Source organism: Dipodomys merriami, unplaced genomic scaffold, assembly GCF_024711535.1.
Source record: "Dipodomys merriami isolate MVZ:Mamm:240054 unplaced genomic scaffold, mDipMer1.0.p SCAF_17, whole genome shotgun sequence".
Lineage (NCBI taxonomy): Eukaryota > Metazoa > Chordata > Mammalia > Rodentia > Heteromyidae > Dipodomys > Dipodomys merriami.
In genome coordinates, this window is record NW_027203048.1 from 10,303,360 (window position 1) to 10,326,888 (window position 23,529).

A 23,529-nucleotide genomic window follows, 5' to 3' on the forward strand; every position below is an offset into this window, starting at 1 on the left:
AACAACAAAGTAGTGGTTTCTGACAGGAGAAAAGGCAGGGAGGTGGGGCCCTAGAACACCATCAAGGATAAACTTGGTAAAAGGTGGCTTCAGGGTGGACCAGGAAAGTCAGTTTCCTCCCTCCCTCCCTCCCTCTTTCCCTTCTTTCCTTCTTTCCTTTCTTCCTTTTTTTAAAATGACAGTTCTGGGGCTTCAATTCAGGACCTGGGTTCTGTCCCTGAGCTTTTTCACTCAAGGCTAGTGCTGTACTACTTGAACCATAGTTCTACTTACAGCCTTTTGTGTGGTTGAGATAAAGGTCTCATAGGCTTTTCCTGCGTGGGCTGGCTTTGAACTGCAAATCTCAGACCCCAGCCTCCTGAGGAACCAGAATTACAGTCATGAGCCACTCAGCACCTGGCTTGGTGGTCAGTATCTGATACAGGTCACTATGAGTTGGAATGGTCAGTCTGTCCATGTGGAGGAAGCATAGGGTTCCCCCCACCCCCCAGACCATTCTGAATCTTTTGTTTGTTTGTTTGTGGGTCATAGGGCTTGAACTTGGGGCTTGGGTACTGTCTGTGAGCTCTTCAGCTCAAGGCTAATGCTCTAACACTTGAGCCACAGTGGCACTTCTAGCTTTTTCTGTGTATGTGGTACTGAGGAATCAAACCCGGGGCTTCATGCATGCTAGGCAAGCACTCTACCACTAAGCCACATTCCCAGCCCCCATCCTGAATCTTCTAAGCTTTCCTCTGTCTCGGCATGGCCCTGTTTCATTGTCACCACTACCTACTTCTAGTTGTCACTTTAGCCTAATCTAAAAAGTTGCATCTTGTCAACTGAACTGCAAATCCTGGGGTTTAAACTCAGGGCCTGTGCTGTACCTGAGCTTTCTTGTTCAAGGCCAGCATTCTATTGTTTGAGCCACAGCTCCATTTCTGTTTTTTTTTTGTAGTTAATTAGAAATAAGAGTCTCATGAAGTTTTCCTGCCCTGGCTGGCTTTGAACCAGAATCTTCAGATCTTAGCATCCTGAGTAGCTAAGATTACTGGGGTGAAGCATTGTTGCCTAATTTGTAGTATTTTTTTTTTTTTTGGTTTTGTCAAAAGTTACTTTTGGTATTTTTAGGGAAAACCTTAGACTCACTGGAAGAGATGAGTATAATTGTTCTTTCATTCTAGGACTGAACCACGTAATTCAGGTTTGGAAAACAAAGCTAAGAAGCTTACATTGCCTCTCTTTGGTGCTATGAAAGGAGGAAGCAAATTCAAATTAAAAACTGGAACAGTAGGGGTAAGTTGTGAGTCAAAATGCTGAGTTGTCCCTGAGCTAGTCATTCTTACTCCCTCTTTCCCCTTCCTTCCTTTTTTTTTCCCTCAGTGATGGGGTAATATTTTAAAAAAAAGTACAAATGACTCATTCCATAGTGATATGAAAAGTTCTTGTGAGCGTGGTATGGTCATATCATATCTTCCCCAGAATTGGGCTATTAGATTTTTTTTTTTTAGTTTAGAGTTATCAAGAATTGACAGAGTGATTCATGAAAATTTACAAGTAATTGATTTGTAAATTAGAAAATCATTTTATTAATTTTTAATGAATGTTGAATTTAGGAATGGAGTACTATAGCTTATGCATTCACCTCTGCCATATATATTTTTTTTCCATACTTGGTTTAGCCTGTCCAATATCTTTCATGTGTGGGAAATACTATGCCTTACAAATGAGAAGCTAGTTAGGAAAATACCAAATCATACAGTCATGTATTTAAGATGACAATCAGATGTGGATCTTTGGTCTCCTGAGTTTCATGATTTTTCTACTTTTCTATAATGCCTCACTGATATGTGTTTTTGTTTTTTGTACAGATTTTTGTCACTCCAAAGTACTGAACCCTGTGTATGTTTGCCTGAGTTACTTTAACAAAGTACCACAGCTTGGTGGCTTAAAACGTAGAAATTCGCTGGCACCAGTGGCTCACGCCTGTAATCCTAGCTACTCAGGAGGCTGAGAATTGATGATCATGGTTCAAAGCCAGCCTGGGCAAGAAAGTGAGACTCTTATCTCCAATAAACCACCAGAAAACCAGAAATGGTGCTGTGGCTTAAGTGGTAGAGCTGTAGCCTTGAGCTGAAGAGCTTAGGGATAGTGCCCAGGCCCAGAGTTCAAGCCCCATGACCGACAGAAACAAAACAAAACAAAAACGCAAAAACGTAGAAATTTGGGCTGGGAAGGTGGCTCAGTGGTAGAGCGCTTGCCTTGCATGCTCAAGGCCCTGGGTTTGATTCCTCAGCACCACATAAGCAAAAAGAAAAAAGCCGGAAGTGGCGCTGTGGCTTAAATGGTAGCGCGCTAGCCTTGAGCTGAAGAGCTGAGGGACAGTGCCCAGGCCCAGAGTTCAGGCCCCACGACCGGACCCAAAAAAAAAAAAAAAAAAACGTAGAAATTTGTTTTCTGACAGTTCTAGAAGGTAGAAGTTCAAGATCATAATCCTGGCAGAATTGCTTTCCTTGTTGGCTTGCAGATGGCTGTGTATTGCTGGTCTTTCATGTAATTATCCATCTGTGCATTTGTGTCCTTGCGTGTTCTCTAAAGACACCAATTTAGAGCCCTACCCCAAATGACTCATGATAAATTAATCACTTTAAAGGAATGATCTCCAAATACAGTTACAATTTGAAGTACTAGGTGTTTGGACCATAAGCAAATTTGTGAAGAAAAGAAATGAATCTGTAAACTGCCCTCTGGTGGTAGAGGTTTGAAGTCGATACATTCTGTTTTCTTGTGCTAGGGATCAAATGCAGGTAGTTTCTCATGGTATGCAAGCGCTTTACCACTAAAGTTCATTGCTAGCCCTTAACTAGCCTGTATAACCTGAGTAAGTTATGTGGCTTACCTAATATGGAGGTTTTAGGGGTGACAATGGGGCCTTAAAATAGAAGATTACTTTGAATGTTGTATTTAAAAAAATGATTTATAGGGGCTGGGAAGGTGGCTCAGTGGTAGAGTGCTTGCCTTGCATGCCTAAGGCTCTGGGTTCAATTCCTCAGCACCACATAAGCAAAAAGAAAAAAGCCAGAAGTGGTGCTGCGGCTCAAGTGGTAGAGCGCTAGCCTTGAGCTGAAGAGCTGAGGGATAGCGCCCAGGCTCAGAGTACAGGCCCCACAACCGGACTCTCCCCCCGCATAAAAAGATTTATAGTCAGGTGCCAGTGTCTCATGCCTGTAATTCAAGCTAATTAGGAGATAAGAGCTGAAGATTGTGGTTCCAAGCTAGCCAAGACAGGGAAGTCTGTGAGATTTTTTTTTTTTTTTTGCCAGTCATGGGGCTTGAACCTGGAGCCTGGGCACTGTTCCTGAGATCTTTTGCTCAAGTGTAGCACTATACCACTTTGAGCCACAGCATCACTTTCAGTTTTCTGGTGGTTAATTGGAGATAAGAGTCTCATGGACTTTTCTGCCCAGGTGGGCTTTGAACTGCAATCCTCAGATCTCAACCTCCTGAACAGCTCGTATTACAAGCATAAGCTACCAGCATCTGGCTTCTGTGAGATTCTTATTTCCAGTAAACTATCAAAAAAGATGGAAACGGGGCTAGGACTCATCTGGTAGTATGCTAGCCCTGAGCAATGGAAGCTCAGGGATAGGGCTAGTCCCCAAATTCAAGCCTTAGGACCAGCACCAAAAAAAAAAAAAAAAGATCCAAGTATACTTTGATATCTTCCTATTCTGAAAATGGAACCTTTTTTTCCTAAGTGCTTTTGGATTTTATTGTTTTTTCGAGGCATTGTCTTGCTGGGTAGCTCAGGATGACCTCAAACTCACAATCCTCCTGCCTGTTATCTCCCTTGTGCTTGTTTTAAAGGAATGAACCCTACAACTAGCACCTTTAAGAACATTTTGCAGGTGTGCATGTGTGTGTGTGTGCACGTGCATGTGCGTGTACGTGCGTGTGTGTGTGTGTGTGTGTGTGTGTGTGTGTGTGTGTGTCCGCGTGCTATACTTGAGCTTGAAGCTTGAACTCATGGCTTAGGTGCTATACCTGAGCTTTTTTTATTCAAGGCTCTACCACTTGAGCCACAGCTCCACTTCCAGTTTTTTTGGTAGTCAATTAGAAATAAAGAGTTGTACAGATTTTTTTTATCTAGGCTGGTTTCAAACCCCAGTCCTCAGATCTCAGTCCCCAGAATGGCTAAGATTACAGGCATGAGTCACCTTTCATCTGGCTTCTAAGCACTTTTATTGAAAGGCTTTGGTTAGAATATGTGACCTGGGTATGGTGGCAGAGAGCTGAGGCAGGAAGATTGCTTGAGGCCAAGTTCAAGACTGGCCTGAGCAACATAGGGAGACATTGTTCCAAAAAATAATAATAAATAGGCCAGCCATATATGTGTGTGTGTGTTTGTGTATGAGTGTGTGTGTGGCTATATACATATATATGTATACATATTTATACATATACACACACATATATATATATATATATATATACATCTATGGCTTTATTCTTTGAGAAATGTCTTCCCTTTTTCAGGAGCTGTTTTATTACTTTATATATGTTATTTCCTTGAAAACATGCTATCAAAAATGAGAATGCTGGGCTGGGAAGGTGGCTCAGTGGTAGAGCCCTTGCCTTGCATGCCTGAGGCCCTGGGTTCAATTCCTCAGCACCACATAAGCAAAAAGAAAAAAGCCGGAAGTGGCGCTGTGGCTCAAGTGGTAGAGCGCTAGCCTTGAGCTGAAGAGCTGAGGGACAGCGCCCAGGGCCAGAGTTCAGGCCCCATGACCGAACCCCCCCCCCCCAAAAAAAAAAATGAGAATGCTGGACTGGGAATGTGGCTTAGAGGTAGAGTGCTTGCCTAGCATGCATGAAGCCCTAGGTTCAATTCCTCAGTACCACATAAACAGAAAAAACCAGAAGTGGCGCTATGGCTCAAGTGGTAGAGCGCCAGCCTTGAGCACAGAGAGGCTCAGGGACAGTGCCCAGGCCCTGAGTTCAAGCACCAAGATTGGCACAAAAAAAAAACACAAAAAAAACCCGCAGCTGGGCGCTGGTGGCTCATGCCTGTAATCCTAACTACTGAGGAGGCTGAGATCTGAGGATTGAAGTTCAAAGCCAGCCCAGGCAGGAAAAGTCTGTGAGACTCTTATTTCCAATTAACCACCAGAAAATGGGAAGTGGCCCTGTGGCTCAAGTGGTAGAGCACTCACCTTGAGCTGAAGAACTGAGGGATAGTGCCCAGGCCTAAAGTTCAAGCCTCACAACCCACACACAGAAAATGAGAATGCAATATGAATGATTTCTTTTTTGGGAATATATATGTTACTTCTTAGGAGATTTTGTAATTAAGGTCCATTAGTATCAAGAGATACAACAGGACACAATTCCTACTGTTACTTACATGGAATAAATTAGTTCCCTACAAGCTAGGGGTCAGACTCTGGGCCTTGTACATGCTAGGCAAGTGTTCTACAACTTAGTTACAGCTCCAGCCTAACAGTCTCAATACCTTGGACATTTGCTAAGGGTCCATAGGTGGACAAAATTCCATGTGATATTTCAACTTGCAACAAACTTTTGCAGGGGTTATTAACCTAGAGAGGTTAAATTCTACACATTTTAACCCCCTGGAAAAGATTAGACATTTTATCATTGTGTGGACACTCTAGATGTAGTTTTGTTTCTTTTATAGAAGCTGCCCCCCAGGCGTCCAGACCTCCCTCCTGCTCTTATGAAAACCAAGGATGAGCCTGAAGTAGAAGAGGAAGAGGAAGAAGAGGAGGAAGAGAAAGAAAAGGAGGAGCATGAAAAGAAAATGGAGGATGGAAGCAGTAGGCTGCCTGAGGAGACAGAACCAGAAACAGCAGTGCAGGGAATGAGTGCTCCCACCGATCTCCCATGTTCTGAGGAAACAAAAAGCCATGGTAATGTCTATCTTCCCCTCACTCTACTGTTCATTGGGACATTTGCATTAACTTGAATCATCTGTTATAAAAGCAAAAGCAGCCTGTTGCCACTAGCTCATGCCTGTAATCCTTGCTGCTCAGGAGGCTGAGATCTGAGGATCATGGTTTGAAGCCAGCCCAGGCAGAAAAGGTCTCTGTGAGACTCTTATCTCCAGTTAACCACTCAAAACCCAGAAGTGAGAACTGTGATTCAAAGTGGTAGAGCAAAAAGAGCTTAGGGGCAGTGTCCAGGCCCTGAGTTCAAGCCCCATGACCAACAACAAAAAAAGGCAAAAGCCATTTTTGCCTATGTATTTTAACCCTGTATATATGGTATGCTGTATAGTAAAGAGACATATTTTCTTGATCTTCTTTGCCATTATTTATGCCATTGCAAATTAAGGGCAGGTGTTTCCAGTGTATTTTAGAATTACACAAGATTGATATCTGTGGAATCTGAAGCCATAGCTGCTGAGTTATAATCCTGCTGCTGTCACTGTGTGAATAAATTGGAAGACAATGGAGTAATGTGGATGGTGGGGCTTGATTGATGGTCTCAGGATGAGCCTCCCCTTACTTTACTCCCTATCCTTAAAGCAGAGATGGTTTTCTTGAACTGATGTTCTTAAGAAAGATCATTCCTTGTTTTGTCTATAGTACCTAGCAGAGAGCCTAGCATATAGCTACCTCTGAAAAGATTTGATGAAAAATGCTGAAAGAGAGGATTGACTGATTTTATTTTATTTATTTTATTTTTCTGATTGAGAAAGGAATACATATATATTCATTTTAGAAATTTTAGACCATGCATAAAAGTCCAAAGAATAAAAGAGAAAACTCTCAGAATCTCATCCCTAGAAATTACTTTGTTGTTGTTAGTGGTGGTGGTGGTCATGGGCTTAAACTTAGGGCCTGTGTGCTGTCCTTGAGCTCTTTTTCCTCAAGTCTAGCACTCTACCACTTCGAGCCACAGCACCACTTCCAGTTTTTGGTGGTTAATTGGAAATAAGAATCTCACAGATTTTCCTGCCTAGGTTGGCTTTGAACTGTGATCCTCAGTTCTCAGCCTCCTAAGTAGCTAGGATTACAGATGTAAGCTATCAGCACCCAGCTTTACCTTTTAATACCCTCTTCTCCTTTGTCAACATCAGAATTTATTTTTCTGCAGCTTGCTGAACTGCTTAGCAAATTTAAGATTTTACAGAAAATAGGAAATATTAGGGAAAAATTAAAACTGCATTCAATGTGTATAGGAATGAATCCATATCTGATTCCAAACAAATCAGGCTTGCCTAGTATTTATTTGTTTGTTTGTTACCCATCCTGGAGCTTGAACTCTGGGCTTGGGTGCTATCTCTGAGGTTTTGTGCTCAAGGCTAGTTCTCTAGCCTTGAGCCACAGCTCTACTTCTGGCTTTTTTTTTTTTTTTTGTAGTTTTTTTTAGTTTAGTCTTATGGACTTTTCTGCCCAAGCTGCTTTGAACTGCAGTTCTCACATCTCAGCCTCCTGAGTAGCTAGGATTACAGGTGTGAGTCACTGGTGTCTTGCAGGCTTTTCTATTTAAAAATGAGCCTGGGATATAACTTTCTCTTGAATCACCTTCAGGTCTCACAGGAACAGAGAAGTTAACTTTTCCCACATCTATGAGAGGTCCACCTTTTATATTTGCCATTTTGTTTTTTTGTTTACTTACTGGCAAAATGCCTTTCACAAAGGTATTTTATTCATACTTTTTTTTCTGATCTGGTTTTTGGTTATTATCAGCACAAGGGGGCAATAAGTATTGTATTTGTTTATATGTTTAGGGAACAAAATATATGTGTGCAAAACTAACAAAGGTTTTAAAACTTGGTTTATAAGATTGAATAATCAGTCTATAGCTGAAGTTGGGACCTGCCTAACAAGCACAGGCTTTGAGCTCAAGTCCTAGTACTACCAAAAAATAATCTTAAGTTGATAAGGAATTCTGAACTTGTCCCCCTCCTTCCTTTTCTTTTTAACAGCATGAGGTTTATATTACACAGGCTGTTTTTTAGCCTTTTGTTTGTCTTACATTAAAAAAGAAAATTTTTAACTAAGGAATATAGTGAGCCATTGCATGCATGTGCCATTATTTAGCTTTCATTTGCTAACCATGTAAGTTAAATAATTTTTGGTATTGTGAAACTAATCATGTAAGTTAGATAATTTTTGGTATTGTGAAAACCCATTGCTATTATGAAAGCATATTGTGAAAACACATTGTGTAAATAATAAATCTCAGTGCTTAGCTCTGAGTATTTAAAAGTATATTCCTGAAAAAAGAATTTTTACACCAAGAAGTATGTATACTTTTAAGGCTTTCAGTAAGTTCAGAAAAAAATTTTTTTTTTTTCCCCCACCCCTGCCAGTTCAGCAAATTTTTAAGTGATTCTCTAAGAGACTTTTATTAAGGCACATTTATTGGAAACCTACTAAGATGAGTTGAAGATTAGCTGAAACTGGTGATTATATATGTATATAGCTTCTCTTCTGTTTTTGTATTCATGGATTCTATCATGAAATAAGTAACAACATGCTTTGGTGCTGCTTTTTATAGAGCACAGCTCTCAATTCAGCCAAGTGGAACAGAATGAAAATGATCAAGAGACTAGTGAAATAACTTCATCACATGAGGAACCCTCTGGTAAGCTGTGGAGCAGACTGTGTTGCTGCTCTTCATGTGGGTGCCACTTGGTTTCATATGGAGTCGTTGGCTTCTGTCCCATAAGGGAGTACAACAAAGGGCCATGCGGACACCAGGTAGAAGCAGTCAATAGAGCCTTGAACAAATTTGCGAAGTGTAAGAAGTTTGTGTTTGGTGCCACTGTTTGCCTTTCTTGTACTTTTCTACCTTCTAGAGTTCCCTCTCTCTGCTCTACAAAGCACTTAATGTCTTAATGGGCCTCTGGTCATACAAAACCTTCCTTAATTCTCTATCTCCTAGAAAGCATTGTGTCCTACCATAGAAGTTATCCTAAACCTATTAAAATAAATTGATTGAAAGCTGGATGCTGGTGGCTCATGACTAATCTTAGCTACTCAGGAGGCTGAGATCTAAGGATCACCATTCAAAACCAGCCTGGGCACAGAAGTCCACTTTAAGGGGAACTTTTTCCTTTCATATTACTTTTTCTGAAAATAGCTATTTTCATTCCTTTTTTTCTTTTTCTTAAATTAGCATCAGAAAAAGAATATGAGAAAAGCAGAGATGAATTGAAGAAAAAGAAAGTGCCAGGTTCATACAAAGTAAGTACTTCTCGGAAAGTAAAAACGAAACCACTTATTATAAACCATATCCTGAAGAATGAGTCTTTGGAGACTTAGAGTTCTCAGCAACTTTAGCCTAATCTAGAAATCTGCACTCTGATTTTTATTTTTTAAATTTCTATTATTCCATTCACCCTATTCCTTATAGTTGCGCGCGCGTGTGTGCGTGCGTGTGTGGGTGTGTGTCTTGAACTGAGGGCCCAAGCACTATCCCTGATCATCTTTTGCTTAAGGCTAGCACTCTACTTGAGTCACAGCTCCATCTCTGGCTTTTCTGGTTGTTTAATACTGATAATAGTCTCACAGACTTTCCTGCCTGGAATGCCTTCAAACCATGATTCTCAGAACTCAGCCTCCTGAGTAGCTAGAATTACAGGTATAAGCCACCAGTGCCTGGCTACAAAAACTCTTAATATGCAATTTTTCTTCATATCTAGTATATTATAAAAATAAATTGTGACATTCTTATTTTCCTTCTGTTGTTACACAAAAGGTATAATTAATGTACTCCATCGTACATCCTATTTTTTTACCCTTGCATGGAAACTATTTTATATCAATCTATAAGGTGCTCTTTATTGCACAGATATACCCTGTTTAACCACATATGTATAAATAGACACTTGGATTGCTTCTAGTCGTTCATTAGATCAGTGCTGTAATGAAAACTTATGTGTACATGATTTTGTGTGGATATGGCAAGTTCCCAGAAGTGGGAGTGCTCGGGTGTGTCAGGAGGCCCCCAAGACCATCACGAGGTAATTCAGAGGAGAACTCACGGTACTTGGGATTGAACTATGGCTGTGATTCACTACAGCAAAAGGATACCAGGCACAACCAGAAGAGGCCCCTGGGGCAAAATTTAGTGAAAACTAGTTGCAAACTTGAAAGATCCTTTTGCATTTGAGACACACAGGATATGCTTAAGTTCCATGACAAGTATGAATTGTTGCTGCCTGGAGAAGCTCATTAAGAGTCTCAGTGCCAAAGAATTTTACTGAGGGTCGATCAGATAAGCATTCCATACATGTACCCAAATTCCATATTCCAAGAACCAGCTATTCAAAATAAACCGCCTTGTTGGTGCAGTAGAGACACACTGAGCCACCATTATCAGGATAGCAGTAACCATACATATAATATATGTATATGGTTATATGTAACTATATCTATGTAATAGACATATGATTATATGACAGATATATATGGATATATGGTTATATAATTATATATTATATTTATTACATATATGGAGAGAGAGAGAGAAATAATCCATCTCTTCTTTGCAGTTTCCGCCTGTACTTTCTTCCAAATATCCTGAAGATGATCCAGACTACTGTGTGTGGATGCCACCAGAAGGTATGTATATATTGTTTTGACTTTTCTTTTCCTCTATGATTTCTTTATATTTTGGAATAAGTAATAAATATTAATGTTCAAATTAAGAAAGTTACAAGAGAAGCTGGGCACAGTGCTATAATTCCAGCACTTGGAAGGCTGAGGCAGCATCTTACTTTGGATTGAGAGTTCAAGGATAGGCTTGACTATATAGGAGACCCTGTTTCAAAAAACAAAACAAAGCCAGGCACTGGTGGCTCCTGCCTGTAATCCTATTTGCTCAGGAAGCTGAGCTCTGAGAATAGCGGTGTGAAGCCAGCCCAGGCAGAAAAGTCCCTGTGAGACTCTTATCTCCAACTAACTACTTGAGAACCAGAAGTGGCACTGGGGCTGAAAGTGGTAGAGTGCTAGCCGTGAGCAGAAGAGCTCAGGGACAGTGCCCAGGCCCTAAGTTCAAGCCCCATGACCAACAAAAACAAACAAAAAAACAGCAACAAAAATGTTACAAGAGGGCTGGGAAGGTGGCTCAGTGGTAGAGTGCTTGCCTTGCATGCCGAGGCCCTGGGTTCGATTCCTCAGCACCACATAAGCAAAAAAGAAAAAAAGCCGGAAGTGGCACTGTGGCTCAAGTGGTAGAGTGCTAGCCTTGAGCTGAAGAGCTGAGGGACAGCGCCCAGGCCCAGAGTTCAGGCCCCACAACCGTACCATAAAAAATTAAAAAAAAAATGTTACAAGAATATATAGCAAATAAAGTCTTTATGTATGCAGATAGAATGGCTTATGAGATTACCTTGAAGTAATCAGTAGTAGAGGATAAGAGAGGCTAGGGGGGCAGGAAATAGTTGCCACAGGGTTGGTGACATATGGCTCGTTATTAAAGCTGGATGAGGGTCCAATATATTTTTCCATTTTTCCATGGATTTTATATTTTCTTTAACAGAAGGAAAAACTCTTCAGCTATGCCTCTGCTAATCTTTTCTCTACAGATAACCAAATGTTGTTTTCTTTCTTTCTTTTTTTTTTTCTGTAATGGGGTTAAACTCAAGGGACTGGGCACTGTCCTTGAGTCCTCTTATTGCTCAAGGGTAGCACTGGATCACTTCAAGCCACTGAGCCACGTCTAGTTTTCTACTGGTTAATTGGAAATAAGAGTCTTACATACTTTCCTTCCTGGCCTGGCTTTGAACCGTAATCCTCAGATCTCAGCCTCCTGAGTAGCTAGGATTACAGGTGTGAGCCACTAGTGCCCAGTTTTTTTGCTCAACCTCTCTAGCCATAAAAGAAATGCAAATCAAAACAACATTGAGATACCACCTCACCCCAGTTAGAATGGCTATAATCAAGAACTCTAATAACAACAGATGCCGGAGGGGATGTGGACAGAAGGGAACCTTACTGCATTGTTGGTGGGAGTGTAAACTTGTTCAACCACTTTGGAAAGCAGTATGGAGGTTCCTCAAAAGACTCCACATAGAGCTCCCTTATGACCCAGCAATCCCACTTTTGGGCATTTACCCAAAGGTTCACAAACAAGACCATACTAAAGCTACCAGCACAACTATGTTTATTGCAGCATTATTTACCATAGATATGGAACCAACCCAGATGCCCCTCAGTATATGAATGGATCAAGAAAATGTGGTATATATACACAATGGAATTCTATGCCTCCATCAGAAAGAATGGCATTGCCCCATTTGTTAGGAAATGGAAAGGCTTGGAAAAAATTATATTAAGTGAAGTAAGCCAGGCCCAAAGAAACATAGTTTCCATGGTTTCCCTTATTTGCAATATCTAGTATATGTCTGAGTCAAGCAGAAAAGGTCAGATAAGTTGATGTTAGGGAAATGAACCCTAAGATATGTATTCAAATTTTTTTTTCCTTTCATGCGATTGTTTCTAACACATTTATAAGATTATTTCTTTGTTGCTTTGTATGTCCCTCCCCCATGGTATAACCCCTGCTTTCACTGTATTTGATGTCAGTATAATTTGTGGAGGAGAAGGGGAAAAACAAATCGTTTAAATAGGGATACAGGTGGACCCATTGCAACAATGAGATGTACAAGTTGTTATGTTGAAAACGAACTTTACAACTTTGGTACGGGGGGAGGGGGGAGAAGGGAGGGTTGGGGGGGGAGGATGGGAAGGGAAAACAAAGGAGGAGGCTACAATGCTTGATAAGAAATGTACTCATTATCTTGCCCATGTAATTGCAACCCCTCTGTATGGTATTTTCACAATTAAAAAAAAATCATAATATTCCTGCCTCAGGTCCTAAGTGCTGGTTGTACGGTATTTTCACAATTAAAAAAAAAAATCATAATATTCCTGCCTCAGGTCCTAAGTGCTGGTATTATAAAGGATATACCATCATACCCAACAAAGTGCTGGGATAATAAGGGGTATATCATCATGCTCAACAAAGTGGCAGTATAGGCTTTTTTCATGGTATATACTTTTACCTACCTAAATAGATTTAGACAGCTGTGTTTTCTTTTCTTTCCTTTTCTTTTTGCCAGTCCTGAGGCTTGAACTCGGCCTGGGAACTGTCCCTGAGCTTTTTTTGCTCAAGGCTAGCACTCTACCTCAGCACCACTTCTGGTTTTTTCTGTGAATGTGGTATTGGGGAACTGAACTCAGAGCTTCATGCATGGTAGGCAAGCACTCTACCACTAAGCCACATTCCCAGCCTGTGTTTTCTTTTCTTTCTTTGCTTTTTTGTCAGTTGTGGGGCTTGAATTCAGAACCTACGTACTATCTCTGAGCTGTTTTTTGCTCAAGGCTACCACTTTAAGCTACAGCTCCTTTTCTAGTTATTTAGTAGTTAATTGGAGATAAGAATCTCACAGACTTTACTTTTACTATCTAGTCTGGCTTTGAACTGTGATCCTCAGATCTGTTCCCTGAGTAGGGAGGATTATAGCCTTGAGCCACCAATGCCTGGTTGGTTCCCAGTCTTTTGACATTGCAAACAATACTATAATAAACAACCTCTTAACCTTAATTTTTTACTATATATAGAGAAAGTATACATATATGTGGATATATTATATGCTGTAATATATAATATATAATATATCTATACTATATACTATAAATGTGTGTACTATGTATAGTAATATATATAGTTATATGTATGTATGTATAAAGCATTGAGGTGCATCTGTAGAAGAGAACTAATAGAAGTTAATATGCTGGATCAAATCTATGATCATTTTAAGATAGTCTAAATTGCTTTCTATAAAGATTGCACAGGTTTTGTGTTCATACATACCCTGTTTTTTTTGTTTTTTGGGTTTTTTTTGCTGGTAGGGGCTTGAACTCATGACCTTGTGCTTGCTTGGCTTTGGTTGCTCAACTAGCATGGTTTGAACCCCACCTCCAGCCCCACTTTATGCCCACAGACTTTTTTTATCTATGCTGGCTTTGAACCTAGATCCTCTGATCTTAGCCTCCTCAGTAGCTAAGTATGAGCTGGGCATACAGACACATTTAATGTCCATGTACAAGATACTTGTTATCTCCATGTTCTTCACATGTTGCTTTATTCCTCCCCCCAAAATGGATTTCCTTGTTCTGTTTTCATAGATGCAAACCTCTACTTCCACCATCTTCATCCTCTTTCATCCTCCGAGCTAGCCCCCTCCCTCTAGAACCTACCACCCCACAGAGCCTATTTCTCTTTCCCAGCCCCTCTATAATCTGTTCATAAATGTTAGTGTTGACGTGACATGAACTAGATTCTGAAAGTATACACGAAAAGTAAAAATTCTGTCACAGGAAGAAACTTCCTTACTTACTTGTTTTACTTTGGCTTACTGATGTGTAGATATCTATTCTCTCTAGACTTTGAGAGAGTAACCATCTTTCCTTTTAAATACTGTGATCTAGGTCAAAGTGGAGATGGCAGAACCCATCTTAATGATAAGTATGGCTATTGATTGCTCCAGAACTTGAAGGAAGAACTACGGACCATGTGATGCAGGCTGTTTGGGATGATATGTCCAGTTGAATGGCAGACGGAGTCCAGATGATCATTTGTAAATTCTGGCGACTGGACTTTTCATCTGTGTTCTTGGCTTCCTAAGTTTATCTGCTTATCTGATTTTCCCAACTTGATATTTATGTTTAAAAGCTTTTGTGAATATATATATGTAAAAAGAGAACCAGACACTTTGACAATTAGTAAAGTGTGCTATGTGATATGCGATAAAATCAGAAAATGAAAATATCTCTAATGTTGATTTAAGGTCATAGCCTCTTAGGTTAAGATTAGAAACTGGGTTGGGGATGTAGCTCAGTGGCAGAGTGCTTGGCTACCCCTTAAAAAAAAACAATAGCAAGTTGGGAGACTGCTTTTCTGAAGCACTGGGGCACTTCTGGTGGTTAGGCTGTGGGAGTCACTATTGCTACCGCAAATAACTGTTGAATTGTGTTGACATGCCTTGGTTGTGACTCTGTCCCTGTCATTCTTGGAACTGAAAACAGATTCACAGTGGAGTCTTCCTGCTGCCTTCACTTGCAGTTTCCTGCTCGCTTTGAGAACAGACCCTGACTTACTAGGGAAGACATTATTAACTACAGCACCACCTCTTATGCTTGTGCTTAATCTATTGAATGTTCTGGACCCTCACTAGTCAGTTGGTCATTCCTCTTCTTGTAAAAGGTACAGATAAGATCATGGAATGAAAAGCTGAGTATGTTCTGACAGGAGGGAGGAATTAAAGCTCATTCATCTCTGAAAGAGGGAAGAAATGCAACAGTGTTGTATTCTCTGACCTCCCTTGCCCATTACTAATGCTTCACTTCTGTCCAGAGGCAAGTGTAAGAGCACAGAAAGATTAAGAGCATTTGGGTTGGGCTAAAGGCAGACATCCTCAGTGGGAGAAGTGCTGTGTCCCAGCTAGAGAGTGGACAAGACTGTTGCTTTCCTGGAATGGCTTATGCAGCGTGCACAAGGCAGATAGGAGGTGGTCATGAGCAACTCATTGACTCTGGCTGATGTAGGAATTCTGGCTTGCTAAAAGTAATTCTTTCATTTCTCAAAAAGGATGCTCTAAGAGATTATTTTGAAGTTCATTTAAACCAGTAGGGAAGAACTGGCAGATAGCATAAGAAATGAAAGGAATTTGGGGGTGGGGTGACAATGACATCTTGGATCAATACAATGGGCAAATGTCTGAGCTAGGTCAGTGGTCTTTCAAGATGAAACTATTTACAGTTGCATGTGTCATCCTCATATTTGGACAGGTAAACATACACTTACTGTGGATGAAGTGAAGGCACAGGGGTTAGAGATCAGCTTACAGGCTTTGTCCTCACTCTGCTCTTACAATGACCCGGAGGGATATGCCCTCCCAGAGCACAGCCACATTGCCGCATCTTCCCTAGGGACAGTAGGTCTAGTCACATATCTAGAGACACTGAAAGCATACAGAATTCCATACCCCAAAGTAAAATCTGAGTCTTTTCGTTTTTACAATTAACATAATAAGCCAATGGACTTGGATTAAAAGACCCGAAAATCTTAGCTCTTTCTACAAAGTAGGAGAAAGGACTAAATTCTGAGTCTCAGTTCTTTCCTCTAAAGTAGGGGCAGCAGGTATTTGACCTCAGGTATTCTAAGGATCAAATGAGACAGTGGAGGTGGAGTTAGAGATAGTAATTGTAGTTATTGCAAAAAAGGGAACAGAGCCAGGAGCTGGTGGCTCACACCTGTAATCCTAGTTACTCAGGAGGCTGAGATCTGAGGATCATGGTTCAAAGCCAGCCCAGGCAAGGAAGTCCGTGAGACTCTTATCCCCTATAAACCACCAGAAAACTGGAAATGGCACTTTGCTCAAGTGGTAGGACACTAACCTTGAGCTGAAGAGCTCAGGGACAGCGCCCAGGCCCAGAGTTCAAGCCCTACAACTCAGGAAAAACAAAAGGAACAGAACCCAACATGACTTAATTTTCTGTAAAAATGGAAACTGGAGTAGATCAGTAATTTCAAACTATGAATTAACTCCTTTCCTTTTCAGCTGTGAAATTTAACTCTCCTCTCCACCCTTTTCCCAACCTCTACAGCTGGGGATCAAACCCAAAGCCTCATACATAGTGGGCAAATGCTGTACACTGAGCTATTACCCCCCCCCCCCCCGCCCATCTGAAGAAATTAGGATTCCACTCCAGACTAACATAAGCAGAATGCCTGGGGTGACCCCTCCTGCACACCCTCGGCTCTGACGTACTGCCCAGGGTAGGAATCTGTACACTTTTCTTCTGCCAACCTTTTCTGGTAGGAACCAGATGTTTAGGCTTTGCAAGTCATACAGTCAGTCCCAATTACTCAGCTCTGCTGTTGTGCAAATGGCATTAACAGTTAACAAATGGATGTACCTGTGTTCTAATGAGTTTTTGTTGGTTTGTTTGTTTTTGTAGTCGTGGGGCTTGAATTCTGGGCATGGGTGCTGTCCCTCAGCTCTTCAGCTCAAAGTGAACACTCTACCTACCACTTGAGCCACAGTACCACTTCCAGTTTTCTGGTGGTTTATTGGAGAAAAGAGTCTCATGGACTTTCTAGCCCATGCTGGCTTTGAACCATAATCCTCAGATCTCAGCCTCCCGAATAACTAGGATTACAGGCATGAGCCACCTGCACCAGGCAGTTTTTTGTTTTTATAAAAACAAATGGCAGCCAAGCGCTGGTGCTTCACACCCATAATCCTAGCTACTCAGGAGGCTGAGATCTGAGGATTGAGCTTCAAACCCAGTCCAGGCAGGAAAGTCTGTGAGACTCTTATCTTCAATTAACCACTAGAAAACCAGAAGTGGCACTATGGCTCAATAGGCCTCTTCTTGAGCTGAAGAGCTCAGGGACAGCACCTAGGCTCAGAGTTCAAGCCCCACAATCGACAAAAAAAAAAAAAAAAAAAGAGGCAGGTTGTAGTTGGCCAACCTCTGTTCTAGACAATAGATTTCTTAGTTTGCCGGGCACCTGGGGCTCATGCCTGTAATCCTAGCTACTCAGGAGACTTAGATCTGAGGATCGCGGTTCAAAGCCAGCCCAGGAAGGAAAGTCCATGAGACTCTTATCTCCAATAAACTATCAGAAAACCGGAAGTAGCCCTGTGGCTCAAGTGGTAATTAGCCTTGTGCTGAAAAGCTGAGGGACAATACCCAGGCCCACAGTTCAAGCCCCATGACTGACAAAATACAAAAGCAAAACAAAAACAAAAAAGATATCCTAGTTTCATGGATACTTAAAGAGTTTCTATTCTTTCCTCAAGTCAGGGAAATTACAGTAGGAATGGGCTAGAGATAGAGAGTTGTAAGTTCAACTTTGGTGGTACTGGGGATTGAATTCAGGGCTTCACATTTGAATGGCATGTGCCTTGCTACTTGATCCACACGCTTAGTCCTAACTTTGAACAAATTAAATTTGATGTCCTTTTACTTGCCTAAGGAAAAATGTCAAGAGTAAAGCCAAATATGTAGGCCTGGATCTCAGAAAGAGCTGGAAAACAATTGCAATCATCTACCAGATGAACCTCAGAGTCAGGTGGGGAGGTAGTACCACTTATATACCAAGTGAGGGCTGCGAAGATGGCTTAGTGGGAGAGTGCTTACCTAGCATGCATGAAGCCCTGGGTTTGGTTCCTCAATAGCACATAAGCAGAAAAAGCCAGAAGTGGTGCTGTGGCTCAAATGGTAACCTTGAGCAAAAGAAGCTCAGGTACAGTGCCCAGGCCCTCAGTTCAAACCCCAGGACTGGCAAAAGAATTAAAAATAAATAAATACCAGGCAACAGACAGGAATTGCACAACATACTGTCTTGTATGGCTCTCCCTTCCTTTAGTATAGGGAACAAACTTTTTCTGATTGTAAGTACTGAATTTACTGAAGGATTTCCCAGGAGAGAAAACTTACCAGTATATGCTAATATTAAAACAAGTCTCCTTGTCACATTAGGAGATTAAAACTTCAGTAGTAAAACCAAAACTCATCTTTTATTAAAATTCCAGTGGTAAGAATATGAACCCACCAATCCAATCCCTTTGTGTGTGTGTGTGTGTGTGTGTGTGTGTGTGTGTGGTGTGAGTGTGTGCAAGTATATACTATACTGAGGCTTGAACTCAGGAACTCTCACTTGGCTTTATTGCTACAAGCTGGCAGTCTACCTTGCTATGCTACCTGGCTATGCTGGTTAATTGGAGGTTAGAGTCTCCAGATTTGTCTGCCTGGGCTGGCCTTGAACCACGATTCTCAGATCTCAGACTCCAGAGCAGCTAGGATTGTAAACTTGAACCACCAGCACTGACTACAGTATCATTAATATACTTTATTTTCATCTTCTGTGTTTAATTTGTTTCTCAAATTGAAAGTTTTACAACCTGAGTGATAAACATCAAAAATATTTTATACTAAACAGCCTCTTATTGTTAAATAATCTCACATTTCTTGAGAAATATTTACCTAAATATTTTATTATTCAATTTACATCTCTTGTCACTGTCCATGTAAAATACCAAACCTGCTTCAAGAAATAGGAAAAGAGTTTACTCTGATCCAACTATGAAGTGACTGTCTGGGGAACCCAGACTCAAGTTAGCCTGAGTGACATTTTGTTTGTTTTGAGGGAGTCGTGCTATGTAGATCAGGCTGGCCTAGAATTTTTTATTTGACCCAGGATGGCCTTGAATTCCTCATTCTCCTGCCTTTACCTCCCAAGTTACTGAGATTCCAGTTGTGACCATCACCACAGCTAGCTTCAAAAGACTTTTAGAGCAGTTTTAGGTAAGCAGAAAGTACAGTGATCCCATACACCTCCTGCTCCCCCATCCCCAACATCCCACTGACCCACACTAGAGTGGTCTGTCTGCTACATTCACACCTATGCTGACATATTGTCAGACTTCCTAGTAGACATTAGAAGTCCCTCTTGATGGGTTTTGGCCAATGTATAGTGATATGTACCCACCACTATAGTACCATGAAGGATAGTTTCACTGCCTAACAATCCTGTGTGTTTGACCTACTCATCTTTCTCCTCCAGACCCTGCAAACAAGGTTTTGTTTATTGCTTTCATAATTTTGCCTATTAAATATTAGAACTATAGTATTTTAAAGATACTTACTGAAAAGGGAATAAATAAAACATGAGTAAGGAACAACTAAACCATAAAGATCTTAGCATCACTACAACATGACCACTGTAAAGACCTGGTCTACTGAATATAGTAGTTCAAATGCAGTTAATCCCTGCATTTGAGAGACTGAGGTAGGAAGGTGATGAGCTCACCACCAACTTATGTATAGCAACATAATTGCTACATATATAGGCTATATCCATATATAGCCTATATACATATAGGCTACATAGCAAGACCCTGCTCAGAAAATAAACCAGAAATCCTGTTTATTTTAGTTGAGTATTGGACTTCATTTTGGAAATGTATCACTCATATCTGATATCCTTTATAAGCACCACACTTTGAGAGGAAAGAACATCCTCTCTAAGTCAGATGCCTGCTCTGTATGATTTGGCCACTTGAGTCTTGTAGTAGTTATGAGCAGGGCATGCTAACAGCCTGCCACCAAGGAGGAGATCTTCAGGATCTCTCCGGCAAATCCTCTGACTTTGCAGGTGAAGTCACTAAGGCTTTGTGGCTCACTCACAATTGCAGTCACCACCTCCTGTCCTTGAAAACTTAGTACAGTTAGTGCTGGTACACTGTCATCTTTTCCTCACCTGGAAACAGCTAGGAAAATAAAGTGCTCTACTTATCCCCAAGGATACTGGAGAGGATCAAATGCTATATAAAAAAAATGCTCCAAGTACCATAATTGGTACTAGATTTCTACTGCATGGAATGACTCCTGATCAGACTTTCAAAGTTTCTTCAGGATAGAAGATGTATTCTTCCATGTCATTCTTTTGGGAGTATATTCAAATATCTATTTCCTAAAAAGCAATACTATTATGTACTTTAGGAAAAAAAGTTTATGTCTACGTTTTGTTTTTTCTTGGACACAGACATTCTCATCAGGTGGAGTGGTTGAATGACTTCAGGGCAGTAGTAGCCAATAGCAAAAACAACCAATTAATGAAACAGGTGGGCATTGCCAAAACTTTGAGGAAGAAAACACAGAGAAAAGACTCTTGTTTCTCTTCCTAGAATCAAAAGTCCCTGAGACTAGAGACTATTCTTGCTATGCATAATGTTTAGGACATAATTACTATTTGTTGACTGCTTGCTATAAATATTTTCTCTGGAATTGTCCCAAACCAGCATAGGAAATACAAAACCCAGCTTTGGAAGTCCAAGCCTTTCCTTCATACTGTATCTTCACTGAACTGGAAGGAGTTGCCTCCATTTGGAAATAGGACACAATTCCTGACTAACTGAAGCCCTTAGCCACAGCCTGAAAGTCTGTTGCTTTACCACTGAAATACTGCCACCTCCCGGATAGGGTGTGACAAGTGGCCAGCAGCTGTGGATGGCTTCCGGAGAGAGTGGGAGCCAGGGGGAATCCTGCCAACACGGTGGCAATCAAAGGCAGGAATCAGAGCCTTGGCTGGGGGCAGGGGCTGAGTTCCCATACAGGATTTGGTCCAACCAGATGCTGGACTGCTGGGAAATGACATAAAACACTTTGTCCTTTTAGCCAGGGGTCACAGAATCAAACTGGTCTGGTCTCTTCTTATAACTGGCCACTTTGAATTTAAGAATCCTTCACTTGATAGGGGCACTGAGAACAATTTTCAAGACTTCTCTGGTCTCTGAGCAGACCTTGCCTTGGTTTGGATTTAGAGATTTGGCACACTATAATCCAGAGTGGAACTGAGAATTATATTACATGGGAGTTTCTCCCTTGTAGTACCTAGAATAAGGAAGGGAGGTCTGAGACTCAGCTGGGGATGGAGGAGACAGTAGTGCTTCCCATAAGGGTAGCTCTACCTAAATTGGTTGTTTTTTGTCGGTTGTGGGGCTTGAACTCTGGGCCTGGGCGCTGTCCCTGAGCTCTTCAGCTCAAGGCCAGTACTCTACCACTTTGAGCTACAGCTCCAGTTCTGGTTTTCTGGTGGTTAATTGGAGCTAAGAGTCTCATGGACTTTCGTGCCTGAGTTGGCTTTGAACCATAATCCTTAGATCTCAGCTCTTGAGTAGCTAGGATTATAGGTGTGAGCCACGGACACCCAGCTAGTCTATCTTCATTTCTCAACAGAGAGGTTTTAGAATTTATCCCTCTCCATCGGCCACTTTCCTAACCCAAACATCCCTCATCTAATAACTCTCCATGGGTCTCTCTTCCTTGTTTCTTCCTTATCAGCTTTCCTCCACAGGTTTCCAACAGGAAGGACATCTTGCTCTGAAATCTCCTTTATGCTACCCGATGAGGTGTACCTAACAGCTTGCTCTAAACACACCTTTTGCTTTTCATTCTGCCTATGCTTTCTTCCTTTTTTTTTTTTTTTAATTTGTCGGTCGTGGGGCTTGAACTCGGCCTGGGCGCTGTCCTTGCGCTCTTCAGCTCAAGGCGAGCCCTCTACCGCTTGAGCCACAGCATCACTTCTGGTATCCTGAGTGGTTTATTGGAGATAAGAGTCACAGATTTTGCTGCCTGAACTAGCTTTGAAGCGCTCTCCTCAGATCTCAGCCTCTTGGGTAGCTAGGATTATAGGTTGAGCCACGGGTGCCTGGCTCCTCTTCCTCCTTTTTTTTTGGGGGGGGAAAGGGGGGTCAGTCATGGGGCCTGAACTCTGGGCCTGGGCTCTGTCCCTCAGCTCTTCAGCTCAAGGCTAGCGCTCTACCACTTAAGCCACAGCACCACTTCCAGCTTTTTCTGCTTATGTGGTGCTGAGGAATTGAACCCAGGGCCTCATGCATGCAAGGCAAGCACTCTACCACTAAGCCACCTTCCCAGCCCTCCTCTTCCTCCTTTTTCTCTTCTTTCTTTTTCTCTTACTCCTCCTTTTATTCCTCCTCCTCTTCCTTCTCCTCCTGGATCTCACTTTGTAGCCCAGGCTGGCCTCAAACTCATGATCCTCCTGCCTCTGCCTTCTAAGTACTGGGAATACAAATGTGTCATCATGCCCATGGTTCTACCTATATTCCTATCCAGCTTTGCTCTGTAAGCCTCGACCCAGCTTTCTTGACTGTTAAGTATTTAACACTTACCAAGTGGTATTGCTGTGAAGATTAATTGAAATATCTATCTAAAACAAACAAACAAACAAACTGGGCACTGGAGATTCTTTCCTGTAATCCTAGCTACTCAGGAGGCTGAGATCTGAGGATCCAATTCAAAGCCAGCCAGGTAAGACTCTCCAGCCCAGAAAGACCATGAACTCTCCAATTAACCACCAGAAAACCGGAAGAGGTGCTATGGCTCAAGTGGTAGAGCACTTGCCTTGAGCTGAAGAGCTGAGGGACAGTGCCCAGGCCCAGAGATCAAGCCCCACGACTGGGAAAAACAAAAACAAAACTGGACGCTTGTGGCTCATGCCTGAGGATTGTGGTTCAAAGCCAGCCCAGAAAAGTCCCTGTGAGACTCTTATCCCCAATTAACTGTAGCTCAAGTGGTAAAGTACTAGCCTTGAGGACAAAGAAGCTCAGGGACAGTGCCCAGGCCAAGTTCAAGCCCCACAACCAACAATAACAACAAAAAAATATGTTGGCTATTCTAAACATGTAATCAGTCTTCCCTGAGATGTAGTTGCTAATAGAATCCTTATGATCTTCCTTGTTCATGTTTATTAGGCAGTCCCAACCTTTTTTAATAGACCTTATTTCTTTAGAGAAATTATATGTAAATGCTGTATTATTCTGTATAAGGGACTTAGACATTTCTAGATTTGGTTATCTGTAAAAGGTCCTGGAACCATCCCTGTAGATAAAAAGGGATGAGAACCTAGAGGTTTATTTATTAGCAGAAGATTGCTAATTGATACTGCCTTCTTCAAATTGGAGTTAATAAAATTGTTCTT

General features: G+C 41.5%; 1 protein-coding gene across 1 annotated transcript in view; it reads left to right on the forward strand.

Annotated features, from left to right (window-relative positions):
- Slc4a1ap (solute carrier family 4 member 1 adaptor protein) overlaps positions 1–17,209 on the forward strand; it is a 30,766-nt gene extending 13,557 nt beyond the window's left edge. The window contains exons 9-14 of the mRNA XM_070025278.1: positions 1,164–1,275; positions 5,675–5,906; positions 8,506–8,592; positions 9,127–9,194; positions 10,505–10,574; positions 14,448–17,209. Of these exons, the coding sequence (XP_069881379.1) occupies positions 1,164–1,275; positions 5,675–5,906; positions 8,506–8,592; positions 9,127–9,194; positions 10,505–10,574; positions 14,448–14,497 (619 nt within the window). The 3' untranslated portion in view covers positions 14,498–17,209. The remainder of the gene's footprint in view (positions 1–1,163; positions 1,276–5,674; positions 5,907–8,505; positions 8,593–9,126; positions 9,195–10,504; positions 10,575–14,447) is intronic.
- The last annotated feature ends 6,320 nt before the right edge of the window (positions 17,210–23,529 follow it).